The sequence below is a fragment of the Homarus americanus genome, unplaced genomic scaffold, assembly GCF_018991925.1.
Source record: "Homarus americanus isolate GMGI-L3 unplaced genomic scaffold, GMGI_Hamer_2.0 scaffold367, whole genome shotgun sequence".
NCBI classification, from domain to species: domain Eukaryota; kingdom Metazoa; phylum Arthropoda; class Malacostraca; order Decapoda; family Nephropidae; genus Homarus; species Homarus americanus.
Window position 1 is genome coordinate 3,170,680 of NW_024743709.1, and position 14,912 is coordinate 3,185,591.

At 38.5% G+C, this 14,912-nt stretch overlaps 1 protein-coding gene across 3 annotated transcripts in view; it reads right to left on the bottom strand.

The window, feature by feature from the left end:
* Window positions 1-4,534: 4,534 nt before the first annotated feature.
* The window catches only part of LOC121877390, a 28,833-nt gene continuing 18,455 nt past the window's right edge, over window positions 4,535-14,912 (bottom strand). For all 3 annotated transcript variants that reach the window (XM_042383134.1, XM_042383132.1, XM_042383131.1), the window contains 7 exons: window positions 13,653-13,670; window positions 13,192-13,194; window positions 12,940-12,948; window positions 12,243-12,254; window positions 8,300-8,314; window positions 7,212-7,310; window positions 4,535-5,150 (listed from right to left, as the gene is read on the bottom strand). In XM_042383134.1, coding sequence (XP_042239068.1) covers window positions 5,124-5,150; window positions 7,212-7,310; window positions 8,300-8,314; window positions 12,243-12,254; window positions 12,940-12,948; window positions 13,192-13,194; window positions 13,653-13,670 — 183 coding nt within the window. In that variant the 3' untranslated portion in view covers window positions 4,535-5,123. The remainder of the gene's footprint in view (window positions 5,151-7,211; window positions 7,311-8,299; window positions 8,315-12,242; window positions 12,255-12,939; window positions 12,949-13,191; window positions 13,195-13,652; window positions 13,671-14,912) is intronic.

The window sequence follows — 14,912 nt, forward strand, 5'->3', positions numbered from 1 at the left end:
ACCCCTATTGCTCATATGAATCCAGGAAAAAAGTCAGAAAAAAAAGGCACGGAAAAACCTAACCCAACCTAACCTAACTTAACCTAACCTACGTGCAATGCCATCATATATATAATGCGTTGTCAATGTGTACAAGTCATGTGACTTTATTTCCGTTCACCGCTCAATATATCCATCCAACCAATGTTTGAAGCTGTCCAGCGTATTCGAGTTAATGATATTTGGTAACTTGTTCCACTCGTCCACTACTCTAAATTCCAAACCAATGTTTACTCATTTCGCGCCTAAATCTAAATTTGTCTAATTTAAAAACATTTTTACGAGTTCGCTCCTGGTTGGATAGTTTGAGTACCTTTGTAATATCCCTTGTTCAGTCCTGACTTCCATTTACACACCTCTATCATATCGCCCCTCACTCTACGTCTCTATACTCAAGGTTCCTAATGCCTTGTAATTCTCCTCTGAATTCTTTCCAAGGATTCTATAACCATTCTGTAATACGGTGACCAGAATTGAACTGCGTAATCTCGTGCAGATCTATAGACCCATATTATATGTCTATTAATAAGTAAATATAAATAAAAGAAGGCGGTATAACTCAGAAGAAAATCTGCATGTGGAGACAAAGGAAAACACTTTTCCCCCTTTGGTTTGTTCGGCTGTATTCTCGTATTACTGGAAACTTGTCATTTTTAATTCATCTCATATCCAAATATACACTGTCCTACACCTCCTCCATCACTCGATGCCTATATTATATATAATGCTGCATCAACAAATGAGAGATAGCCTAGTCTTTCAATGTACTTCTGTAGTCCTGAATCAAATGTCTACAAGTCACCAAGACCTCGTCACTGGCTGTAGTTAATATTACATAAAAAACACACAAGCTAACATACCATGCATTTCCACGCGTTTCTTAAAAACGCCAAGCAAAAAAGGGTCCAATTTTTTAATGGCGGGGGCGGAATGTGCAGCTTTCCTCACTACCATAGTTGTACTTTAAAGGTCTTCTACGACTCGTGTCTGGCTACAGACTGACCTGACCAGGTGACCTCACTCCCGAGACCCCTTATGACCTCAGTGACGATTTAATAATCAAAGTGTGGGCTTCTTCCCTTGTTACCTTGGTTACAGAGAAATTGTTGTTTTTGCCAAGCACGTTGCTGTTAAATTGTTTGTAAATTATATGTTTGTCGTAACCTGATAACATTCTGACTTACATATGATGTCTAGAAGTTAGAATCTTTATCCAGTATCTTAAAAAAACGGAAATAATATGAAACATAGTGATAGTGCTGGTGCCTATCAAGGAGGGAGATAGGAAGATTTAGGAGGGAGATAGGAAGTGTTTAGGAGGGAGATAGGAAGAAACTGGTTCACAAATAGGGTGGTAGACGAGTGGAACAAGCTTAGCAACTTAGTAGTAAGTGCTGGGATGCTGGAAAGTTTTAAGAGGAGGCTAGATAGATTCATGGACGATAGAGAGTGGTTGTAACTCTCGACAGGAGCTGCCATGTACAGGCCAACCGGCTTATTGCAGACTCCTTATTTTCTTATGTTGCTTATGATTATGGCAATGATTGGGCCCTGCGTTCAATCCCTAGCCCTGGTCAGATGTGAGAATTAAGGGCTTGGTGTTATCCATTGTGGCCTGCCCAAACATCTGTAAGGTTTTCTCGGGGTACTCCAGTACTCCAGTTTCCTTCCTGTACTAACAGAGTAAAAGTCACAAATCAAAGAACATAAGAAAATAAGGAGTCTGCAATAGGCTGGATGGCCTGTGCACGGCAGCTCCTGTCGAGAGTTAGTACCACTCTCTATTATCCATGAATCTATCAAGCCCCCTTTTAAAACTTTCCAGCGTTCCAGCACTTACTACAAAGTTGCTAAGGTTGTTCCACTCGTCTACCACCCTATTTCTGAACCAGTTCCTTCCTATCTTCCTCCTAAACCTAAACTTATCCAACTTAAATCCCTTGCTACGGGTCCTATCCTGCTCGGATATTATAAGAACTTTATCTATATCCCCTTTATTGATTCCTTTCACCCACTTAAATGCTTCTATCATATCTCCCCGCACTCTTCGTCTTTCTAGGGAATGCAAGATTAGTTTCTTTAATTTATCGTGATATGGAAGGTTTATAAGTCCCGGAATCATTTTCTTCGTTCTTCGCTGGCTGTAGTTAAGACCACCTGGTGGAAATGATAAATCAATATAAATAACACTAATTATGTATTAACATCGAATTGTTTTTCAGTCGTTCTCGTCTTTCGGTACTACTACAGTGAGCGATCTACAGATATTTTTTAGTCTAACTTGACGTAACCTAATTTGACCTAAGCGAGCGTATGTTAATTTAGCTAAATGTCATGTAGACCGCACGATATATATATGGTAGCACACGTTTTTCAATGTGGGTTTGATTTCACAATAATATTATAATTGTTTGTCTTTCCACACAATTGGAGATGCTTTTTTTGTTGCTAATAGTGCTAAATGAATGTATCTAGTTAGACAGTTAGTTATATATTTGACATAATGAAGGAATTTATAAAATTGATGAATATGAATTAAATCTTTGTGAAAAAAGTATTAAAAGTTTCTACAAATTGGCAACACCAACCCAGGTAGGATTACATCAGGTCAGGTCAGTTTCACTATGTCAACTTAAAAATTTCTCACCACAGTATCGTAATAATGATGATTCTTTAAATCTTCATACAACTTTTGTCGGTGCATAAACCTACATTATTATCAAGTCTAAGTACTTAGCATTAAATTTAGGAAAGATAAGTATACCTAACACTGTTCAATATCCCTCTAAACAACTCAGCTCTGAAGACCAACACACACTTCTTCTCCACAACTGTTATTTGAACTTGTCCATCTTACTTCACTTCTACTCCAAACCTCGCCATGTTCCTGTTAAGTATATGTTCGGTCATGACAAAAAGTGCGTGACCGCGCCATCTGTTAAGAACCGTCACAGTTATTCATTAAGTAAGGGTTAGGAAAAAATACCAACGCCATCTATTATCATGGAATATACTAAAAAAAATTCAATAGCAATCCATAATAAGAGGCAGTGTTGTGCCAATCTTTTGACGTCATCAGTGGGCGGAGCTAAATGCTCTATTGGCTGTAAACTGAGTTTATTTACATTTCAGTCAACCAATCACAACTAAAGGATCGGCATTTAATTCGACAATACAGAGTGTAGGCACAGTTTCCCTTGACTTTAATTGACAACAATGATTATGAATTTTGTTTAACGCTTAGTAGAGAGGAAGGAAATGAGAGGGATAATCCAATATTATTTCTGATGACGCCGTAGAATTATTATTATTATTTATCTCTATTTTATTCTGCGTTAATTGATATGCCTTATCAGTGTGTATGAAATGTCTTGGCTTCAATACTTAAGTTATCAAATTGATATAATAATGAGTGTAAATTTCTTAAAGATGTCTTTCTACAAGATTATTATGGTCTTTTACCAGATCGTTCTTTTTTGTAGTTTTGAAATGTTTTGGTCAATCTTTGAGACTTGGGACACTAGCTCTCCATTAAAAAGTACGGAAACATTAGATTAACTAAACTGTCGAGGATGTGCTAAAAGCTCCGATCATGGAAACTAAAACTTTTGCTGGACAACTGTAAAATCTTTATTGGTCTCGGAAACATCTTAAGGTTGTGACACAATACAGCATACAGTACTATTACATAATGCAAATACATAAATAAATATCCAGCCAATGTTGAGATAACTTTATCCCCGTCAGCCTATACAAACACTGGGAAAGAAGTCGTACACCATGGCGGAATAACAAAAACTTCACCGTCTTTGTCTACAAATAACTTAACATGATGGACATGACAGTAAGCTATTTTACAGTGGAAGATGTTGCACATAAACCGTCCCAGGGCACTGACTGGGAGCTATGATATATTTTAATAAGCTGAATCTGAGTGGCGTCTGCCAGGTCACAGAAGCACACGCAGATCGATTACTAATAATGTAATTAAACGTTCGAAGCAATTTTCTTATAGTGATTAAGTTAAAAGCTCTCAGACATTTTCAAGAATTAATAATACAACTTTGCTGACCCAGGTATGTGGACTTAAGGGGTACAGTACCAAAGATGCAACAGTTCTTTTTCGTATACATGGAAATAATTCCTTTGTTATCTCAAATTTCATGGTTAATTATGGTCTTGTAGAGAACAGTATCAGTGTTTTACAAGATAGAGACAAGTTGTGGGCATTAAGAACTGTAATTTTATTAAAGGACTGTAGAAGTGAGGAATGACATTTTTGTGTAATTTACTCAGGGCAGATTGCTCTTTTAGTGTAAATAACAGTAACAAATGCACTTTATCAGCTAAATAAAGTGATATCAACATTGAACGTAGTAGTAGCAGTATCTCCTCCGGAAGTTTAACTTGGAAGGTTGACTTAGGGTATTTTCAGTTAATCACCAGCCTCGTGAAATGATAACTTGTTACAACTATGAAAAATAATCACTCCAGGTCGAATTATGAACTTTAATTATTATTACAAACATATGATCACCTCATTCAGTGGAAAAAACGTGACATGGGATGCTCTCTTACAGGTTTAAATAATAACAATTAATCAATTTCACTGAAGATATAATTTGTTACAATTTAAAGTCTTAGATTTTAAATAATTCACCGGGGTAGTAAATAGTTTCCTTGGTGTCTTGAGTATTCACTTTTGGGAATTTCAGTAAAAGTGCATCCTTGTCATATGAGCTGATGGGACGGACCATCAGGAATATACCCCGTTCAGCAGCACCATGACCACAAGTCCCTCGGGGAGAAGCAGCAGGCGTAAGTGGGTTATGAGTAGAAACTGAGGAATGTTTTCTTGTAAGATGTATCATGTTAGGTAGAGACTTGTTGTCCAGATGCAGCGGAGAGAGGGGAAGATTCTTGGGAGCTGCCGTAAAGCCCGAGAAATGTTTCGTCAAGGATAGGCAGCATCAGAGAAAGGTTTGATTATAGGCATCCACAAGCGGGGAATGGAGGGGAGAATTCGGCACAGCAGAAGGCGTGTAGGAAGGTCAGCTGGAAAGGGATGAGTGGACGCCTGCGTTTTATACTAACACACCATCGTCGAAATCCTGAAACACAAAGCTAGCGTTAACGTCAACAACAGTAAGAGCAAGATTAGCCGATGTGTACAGTATATATCTCAGGCTTGAGTAAGATTACTTCCTCTCGTGATCATCGCCTGTTTTATGCGTTCGTCAGGGTGGGCTGACACCTTGTACTGAGTATGTTAAAGTCGTCGCCTGCAGCTTATATTGTAGTGGACGTCTCCCCTACAACTGCTTACAACTGCGTAGCGGCGTCACCAAGCTGCTACCGCCTTCCCTAGCAACCAACCAGATGTTACCGTATCTTAGCAACGGAACTAGTCACCGGCGACTTTCTGGGTTTTCCCAACATGACTCATAGCGGCTGCTGGGTATATAAGCTCTGTCTCTCCATTGAGATTCATTCTGACCATTCTTCTTGAACAAGCAACACCTCCTCCTCCGCCGCTGCCTGGCTGCCTTCGCTTCTCCTCGCCTGCCTGGCGGCCCTCGCTCCCGCCAGCGAGCATGGCGACCCACCAGCTGTCCTTCTCTGAGCTTCCTTACCAACCAATTCTCATTCTGCACCTCCAGCACCAGACTGTCTATCATATAACTTATATTTTATAAGAAAACCACATTAGAGTTTCCTTCCATCCTGAGTGCTAGACAAAATTAATATCTCGATACCCCTACAAATGGTGACTCCCGGAGATTAGCACTCACACAGGATGGAGGAGACACTGATCACGCTCCCAGTCTTCAAGCAGACACCGGCTCCTCTTCCTGCCCCACGCACCACATTCTGACGACCCCAGCACACCCGTCCTGCCTCAGACGCCGACCCCGGCCCAGCAGTACCTGCCGTGAGGGAAGCACACAACATCCATCGCCTCCACACCCCCTCTTTTCTCCCTCAGGTACTCCCTGCTAATGTCCTGCACCCTGCTGCTGTCGTGGACCCAGCTGCTGTCACGAGCCCTAATCCGCTTCTGCTGACGCAGCCCCTGCTCCTGACCCAGGCCCACACACACCCCAGCAGGCGCATCTGACGACCCTGTACCTGTCGTGAGGGAAGCACAACATTCATCGCCTCCACACACCCTTTTTCTCCCTTCTCCCACAGATAGTGTGTATCTAGACAGTTGTATTTCAGCGATCGGCTCATCACGCCATCGCCGTTGTCTCACATGAGGCATGCACCGCCCGGTCTGCCTCACATGTGCTAAGCAACTCTACAGACAACAAGTCTCCTACACCGCCTGGAGGGAAGGGGGAGTATTGTAGTGGACGTCTCCCCTACAACTGCCTACAACTGCGTAGCGGCGTCACCAAGCTGCTACCGCCTTCCCTAGCAACCAACCAGATGTTACCGTATCTTAGCAACGGAACTAGTCACCGGCGACTTTCTGGGTTTTCCCAACATGACTCATAGCGGCTGCTGGGTATATAAGCTCTGTCTCTCCATTGAGATTCATTCTGACCATTCTTCTTGAACAAGCAACACCTCCTCCTCCTCCGCCGCTGCCTGGCTGCCTTCGCTTCTCCTCGCCTGCCTGGCGACCCTCGCTCCCGCCAGCGAGCATGGCGACCCACCAGCTGTCCTTCTCTGAGCTTCCTCACCAACCAACTCTCATTCTGCACCTCCAGCACCAGACTGTCTATCATATAACTTATATTATATAAGAAAACCACATTAGAGTTTCCTTCCATCCTGAGTGCTAGACAACATTAATATCTCGATACCCCTACAATATATCCACCCACGTGAAAAAAAAACTAGCCATCCATTATATTTACGCTTCTCCCATATTTGTATAGAGGTAGATCAAGGGGCACAGACCATATAAAGTGGGAAAATAATAGGAATAAGTGCAATTTAAGTGTGGAAAGGATGAAGACAATATATAGAAATATTTACACAGCTTCATATTCCAGTTTGCTTACGTAGTATACATAATAAATGAAAAAAAACGGGGATTGTGTTACTCATTTCATCAAAACCAGATGATACAGATATAACAGAAGAGTTTTATGTTAAGATTATTCCTATGTATTAGTTATTCTTAAACACACACACACACACACACTCTCCTTTGTCCTTACCTGATCGAGGTTTCCACCAAGTATATAGTTGAGCCTCCGCCAGACAGTGTCCCGTGATCTGAACCAAGAAGGTCCCTCGGATTTCTTGGCGAGTTGGTCCTGTAGAGAGGGAGAGAAAATACAATAAATTCCAAAATACGTTTACGAGGCTATGGTTAGGTAGTGGAATATTCAGGTATCCTAATGTTTACCAAGATCTTCAAACAAGGTCTAACTCTAACCTAGATCTTCAGACAGATCCTAACTCGTTATCAAGATGCTCCGACAAACCGTTACCCCACACAACAAGAATGGTAAGCTTAATGTTAGGAGCTGCTCAGTATATTATCATGTTACAGTACTATACAGTATTTGGATGTAAAGTGTATACTGTACTGGTAATTATTGTGTTTAACTTAAATCAATCAATCCGATATATCTTTTTAGCTTCACTTCCTACACGACTTTGTGAATTCTGACAAATGCCAGTAGTGTGTGTTGCTGATAACATATTCAAACAACTAACGGGGTAAATAGATTATTCAGGAGTACCTATACTGAGATTTTGAACAAAATCTATTTTTTGGCCAAAAATCCCGTAAGGCATAAAAGACTTACAATTTTTGTCATTTTCGGCAAAAATAATACATTATGTTCAAAATCTCAGTATATATATATATATATATATATATATATATATATATATATATATATATATATATATATATATATATATATATATATATATATATATTGATTATTGAAACATGCAAGCATTTCTATAAATTTGGGGGCCCACTGATGAGTTTGGCCTGGGGCCCACAAGTAGGTAAATCCGGCCCTGTAGGAGACAGTACAATATATTCATGTTAATAGCAATTCCACTTTTCTGTTTCGGTTTTCAGGCCCTCTAAAACCAGGCTGAGGACATTCTAGACTATTTTGACAAAGTTTGGTTTGGTTAGGTTAGAAAAAATAAAAGCCCCAACGTTCTGAGACTATTAGAACCATTTGTTGTTACGGCATATGAACCGTCAGAATGAAATATGATTATTGTCTGTAAATATGAACTTCCACCTTTTGAAATAAACCCTGTTACCACTACTCACCCCAGTTGGGCAGTTCTGTAGAAGAGAAAATACTCACATTAATACCAGGAAATGAAAGGTGACAATAGCAAAGACGTTGATATAATATTGTACAGGACTATTAATCAGTTTTAAAACATTTTCTTATCAAGACTTTGAAATTCATTATAAATAGTAGCTGCAAGGCATAGTGTAGGTGTGTGTGTGTGTGTGTGTGTGTGGGAGAGAGAGAGAGAGAGAGAGAGAGAGAGAGAGAGAGAGAGAGAGAGAGAGAGAGAGAGAGAACATATGCACAAGAGAACCAAAATACATTTTAATTAATATAAAACTGTTCACTCAATTTCCTGTTGTTGATAAAACCCACATGTTATTAATTTTATGTTGTACATAATCGTACTCTTTCCGCCTGGGGTGAGAAGAAGAATAAGAGGAAGAGGATAAACGAGAGTAGGATGATAGAACACATAGGAAGAGAAAGAACATGCATGAGGCAATAACGAGGGAAATAAATAATAAGCGTCAACGAACCAGGGAGGGGGGATAATTAACAGGATAGATAAAAAGGGAAGGGGAAAAGGGAAGGAGAAGGAATGGTAAAAGAAGTGAAGGGGGGTGGGAACTTGGTAAAGGAAGAGGAGAGAATGTAAAATGGGATGGGGGAGAGGAAGTGAGGGAGTATAAAGGGGGAAGGAGGGAGGGGGTGTAGAAGGAAGGGAGCTGGGAGAGAATGAGGGAGGACATGGGAGAGAATGAGGGAGGACATGGAAGGAAAGAGGAAAATGTGGGAAGGTAATAAGGGAAGGGAGAGAATGTAATAGGTGAGAAAGTGAGGGGGGGAGGAAAGGGGGAAGAGGGAGATTGTGTAGCAGGAAGGGAGGGAGCTGGGTTTTTTTGTAGATAGCCTATACTTTGCCTGCCTGGTGAAACAATACTTATTTTCAGCTTTGGCGAACTGTAATCCATCCTTGATGAGCGACCGCCCACTACCACCTCCACCATCATCACCACTACAACTACTAAATAACTGCTGCCACATACTACCATTACTGCAACCATTATACACTACTACTGTCACCACCACCACAACTACTGCTACCACAATTATCATTCCCCACTAACCTCCCTTATTGTTGCTTTCCCCTACTACCAATGTTACCTATCACGTTCTCCGTAAACTAAGTCGCTTTCTCTGTAAAACGAGTCGCACACCCTCCCTCCCTCCCTCCCTCCCTATCCTCCTCCCAACGGACGCTCTTGGGTGGATATGAATTATTATTATTATTATTATTATTATTATTATTATTATTATTACGTAGGAAAATATATCTTGCGTTGCTACATCTTCAGCTGATTAGACAAAAAAAAACTGAATGCTTTAATACGTTGAAGAAGGTCGTGCTACTCAATACAATGCAAACACACTATCCTTTGGAAACGAAACTTCTGTACGGAGAACCAAACCCCACGGAGGGAAGGAGGGAGAAGTGTCTCTTAAGGGTGGTTGTGGTGGTGATAATAATCGAATGTTAACCCTTATGAGTGGGGGGAGGAGGGCAGATCGTCCTCGTGCTGGGGTCATTCCCTCGTAATCTTTATGCACACTTTTCTCATCTAACTTTGTCGGCGGGGGAGGGGTGACGCGGCTCTCTGGCCATCTTAAACTGTTGTGATAATTTTTGGGTTGCGTTAGTTCACATCAATGCCTCTGCCTGACTGACCGACTATATAATATTTCCGCGAGAGTTTAAGTCAGATTAGGATGATCCAGATTGGGGTTAGGTTAGTATAGGTCAAATTTGTTTAGATTAGATTAGGTTTGGTTTGGCTAGATTTGGTTAGATCAGAGTAAGATAGTTTAGGTTGTGTTAGGTTAGATTAAGTCAGATTTAGATTAGATTAAGTTTGGTTTGACTAGATTTTGGTTAGATAGAAAAAATTACGTTTCGTGTGGTCAGGTAAAGTCAGGTTAAATCAAGTCAGGTCAGGTCAGGGTAACATGATTCAGTATAAAATCTAACAGGACAGGAGGGCTATTAACCTTCAACCAAGACATGTTACAGACTCGTTTTTATCAGAATTCCCTCCCACCCTCTTTCTTATTTCCTTTCGTCCTCACTCATGTTATACAAAGTTATCACTGTTAGTTAATTTCTGTTTAGTTTTGCCCTGCGAGGCTTCGATAATCACCCCTCAAGCAGACCTTTGTGGGACTTACAAAAGTGAAAGCTGTATCTCTCTCTATTCTCTTCCTCTTATGTTTTCTCTCTTTGCTCTTTGTCTCTCCAGCCTTTCATATCTCTTTTCTCATTCGCTTTATTGCATTCTCTTCTTCTGTTCTTTCGTTTTTTATCTTCTTTCTTGTCGTCTTTAAGTTTAATCCTGTTTGACCTTGGTATTGCGAACGCATCTGACTTGTTCAACGGCACACACACAACGTCAAAATATCATTGAGACTTGAATAGCATCTTTAAATAAATATTCTCTAAAACACACGTAAAAAAAAAGTACGCAGGCATCTTAGAATATTCGAGCACTCATTCGAACACTTAAAATAATCGCTGTATTGCTATAAACAAACGTTCGAACAGATGTTTCAGTATGTTCCGAAGCAAACATACCGGTAGTCGGTAACATATCCAATCAAGTGTTTTAACAAGCACATATGGGCGTACATAAAACACAAACACATTATTATCGATACAAGCACATAAGTTACCTCCATATGTGTGTGTGTGTATCCAATAACAAACGTGATCTACGCCTTTGAAATGTTTCCTTTGACCAAATGTTGCACTCTAATAACATAATTAGTTTATACCAATACCGACATTAAAAGACGGGCATGATATATTAATGTTACAGGAGCATAATTGTGATAAATTTATATGATTGTAGTGTTTGATTGTCGGGAAGGCACACGTCAAAATGTTGGAATTAGGTTACACAATGAAAGGCGTGTGTAGGCCACTCAGCTATTTCATAATACAAGTATTCTAATTTCATCTATTTACACTGAGATAATTTAAAAAATACTGAATTAAACAAGAATATTAGTGAATGGTGCCATATAAATATACTGGGGTTGTCAGAGTAAAAGTACATTAAAAAGAAGTTCGCACGTACTCAAGCCAGAACAGCGAGTTTGAAAAGACCCAAAATGTTACCACGTATTTTATGTTTCTCCTACGTTCAGATTCTCCTAGAAATGGTTTTTATTTTCACTGACTGCCTCTGATTTTCACCTGAATGTCTTATCAGTTGCTTTTTCATGATGGGAGATGCTGAGAGTTTTACATGATGAGACAAATATTAGAAGGTGTGGGCAAGTGAGCAGCAACGCGGCGTGTGTCAGGGGAGATGAAAGATCAACTCCCAGATAACGTCTTATATGATGAAGAGCCACGTTTCATTTATATTTACGAGAATTAATGTCGTACTTCAGAGACATACAAACAATCTTATCAGAGCATGAGATAAGAAATCGAGGTTGAATGATGTAGAAAACTATGGGGTTATGTTCTTACAAGATATTTTTAACACTATTACATAATTGGCCTCATATTTGGGTAGATATGAAGCTATATAGTCAGGATTAAATTTCTATACCACTTGAGCCGTAGAAGTATGTCTTAACTTTATTTACTTTATATGATCGAAGCGTAAGTATGTGTGTCAGTTTGATAAGCTCTTACAGCACGAGTTCAGGGTGGAAACTAACGTCTAGGTGTCCAGTATCAATACATTTATTTCCAAGAGGTAGCGAGCTTCCGAAAATGGTCTCTCTCTCTCTCTCTCTCTCTCTCTCTCTCTCTCTTAATTGCAGCTTCTCTTGTGATACTAAATGTTGGTAAAGAAGAAAGGGAAGAAGGGGGGAGATACAGAAGAGAGATAAAATTAAAGAAATCTTGGCTCTTTTGATTCAAATGGATTATAGATACTCGTATACTGTACAAAGGACACTAACCCGTTCATCCAGCTGTGTTGAGTGCGAAGGTACGTTGAGTGCGAAGGTACGTTGAGTGCGAAGATGCGTTGAGTGCGAAGGTGCGTTGAGTGCGAGGGGTCGTTTGATGCGGGGGAGATAAAGATTAATAAGTTAGAGTAATAGTGGACCTGTTGGTATTATAAGGGGGTATCTGTCCCCAACAACATTCAGACTAAACCAATAACCGAACCCTGAACCGGAAACTTTAATCGTGGGTTGTTACGGGTAAGGCAAATAACATTAGGCTAGGCTGGATGGGTTAGGTTTTATAAGTTAGATTAGGCTAGAGGTAGATGAAATTTAGGTTAGGTTAAGCTTGGGGTAGGGTCGATTAAGTTAGGTTAGATTATGATATGTTAGGGGTAGGTTAGGGTAGCTTCCAGGGCCGGAGATTAGCCTAGCCTATAGAAATAATGATAAAAAATGATTTAAATGTTAGGTATATCACAAATAAAAGCCTGGTGAAAATAGCTTGGGGTCAGTAAGTAGGGAAAACGTAATTTCCCTTTGTTATTTTTGTCTTTGTTTATTGTAAGTTTTACAGGAAGGTAAATTCCAGTTAAAATATCATCTAACAATATTATTTTATATGTAAATATTATGAAGGCTCATAAGATCTTCGGTGGAATCTTGTTTATCTTGAGGTTTATGTAAAGTAATGGCATCCAGTACTTACCCGACACATCTGATTGCACCAGAAACAAACACATAATATTGTTAGTCATTACGGTTGCTTGAATAAATAAGGCAACTCAAAAATATATTTTAAAATTAATTTGAATATAATATATAATGAGTATTACAACTGAAAGAGCAATATATTTGTTATTAAAGTTTTATGTAAAGAACAGCATAACTCGAGTGCATGGTTGATGGATATTCTATCACATTTTCTGTAATCCATATCACAAAACACAGCAGGACTTACCGCCTACATCCCGGCAGCAGGAAATAAAAAAGTAGCATGTAATTAGTCTTTTATTTCACTTTCAGTAAGAATAAAATTGCTAAATGTAATATATATATATATATATATATATATATATATATATATATATATATATATATATATATATATATATATATATATATATATATATATATATATATATGAGAAATATAGCATTATTGAATTCATACATATGCAAAATATATTCCTTTATTTTATACAGAGAAAATTGGACAAATGTGTCAATTTTTAACTCATGAAATCTTACCACATGGACGATGTTACTTAAGGGGTTAATCTAATCTGCTAAGGTAACTAGGACTTGAATGATATTACACAAGGGAACGATTATTTTGTCCTAAATAGGATTTGTGTACGTAGTTATGATCGAGTGTGTGGGTGAGGCAAGAGGTCAGGGTAGGGTGGACCCCAGTACTCACCACTGTGCCCAGGTTTGTCTGAAATACAGAATAAAGGTATAGTAAGTGGCTGTTAAGGGTGGAGGATCTGTCTTATATTGAGATAAGTTGACAGCTCCTTGTTATTTATATTCGTGTAATATATATATATATATATATATATATATATATATATATATATATATATATATATATATATATATATATATATATATATATATATATATATATATATATATATATATATATATATATATATATATATATATATATATATATATATATATATATATATATATATATATATATATATATATATATATATATATATATATATATTCTAGAGGCTGATACTTTAAAGATTTTCATTAAAAACTTTTCAGAAATTAAACATTAACCGCCTGACAAGTTTAGAAACATTTCAGAAGGTTGTTTGAGGCTGTTATTTATTATGACTATTGTTCATAAAGTTAGCAATACTTATAAGTCGCATTGTAAGTTATCACTAGTTCATCAAGGACGTCACTGTTTCTTATAAACACTATTTTGTACATCGTCTATGACGCTAATGCTTTCTTTTACACCATTGAATAGTCATCACTAACGCTAGAGACTTCTGTAATCCTATTGGCCAGTCATCAATGACGTGGGTGTATTCTGTAACACCTTTAACCGTCATCAATAAGCATTTAAATTCGTTTCAAGTTGTTTTTTCGTGGCAAAAAAAAAACACAATCAAGTGCTAGTTGATGTAAGAGGAATTTGCATGTCTTGATTGATGCTAAATTGTCAGATTACATGCACGAGGCGAGAACCTTAATGCAGGCACTGAGGGGTGAGGGAAGAGTGGTGGCCTTTGGAACAGTTGAAGGTCTGATTGGTCGAGAAGGATGGATGAAATAAAGACACACACACACACACACACACACACACACGCACACACACACACACACACACACACACACACCCACACTTTTACATGAAATAAAAGATAGTACCTCTGTGACGGGTACTAACTATATAGAGAATGAAAGAACTTGAAGGTTGAGAACAGAGTGACTGTCATGTGGACTCGTTCTTGTCAGTTCATGAATAGTAGACGGACATTAATTAGCTCGGTCATGTTAAGTGTAAAAGCATCCAGGTAGGTATAAATCTTATCATCCCATGGGAATAATGTAATAAATTAAATCGTGTCAAGCAACATGCACTTACTGATAAAGTAGTTTAAAATGGATGAATAAACATGCAAGAAATTGCACATATATATATATATATATA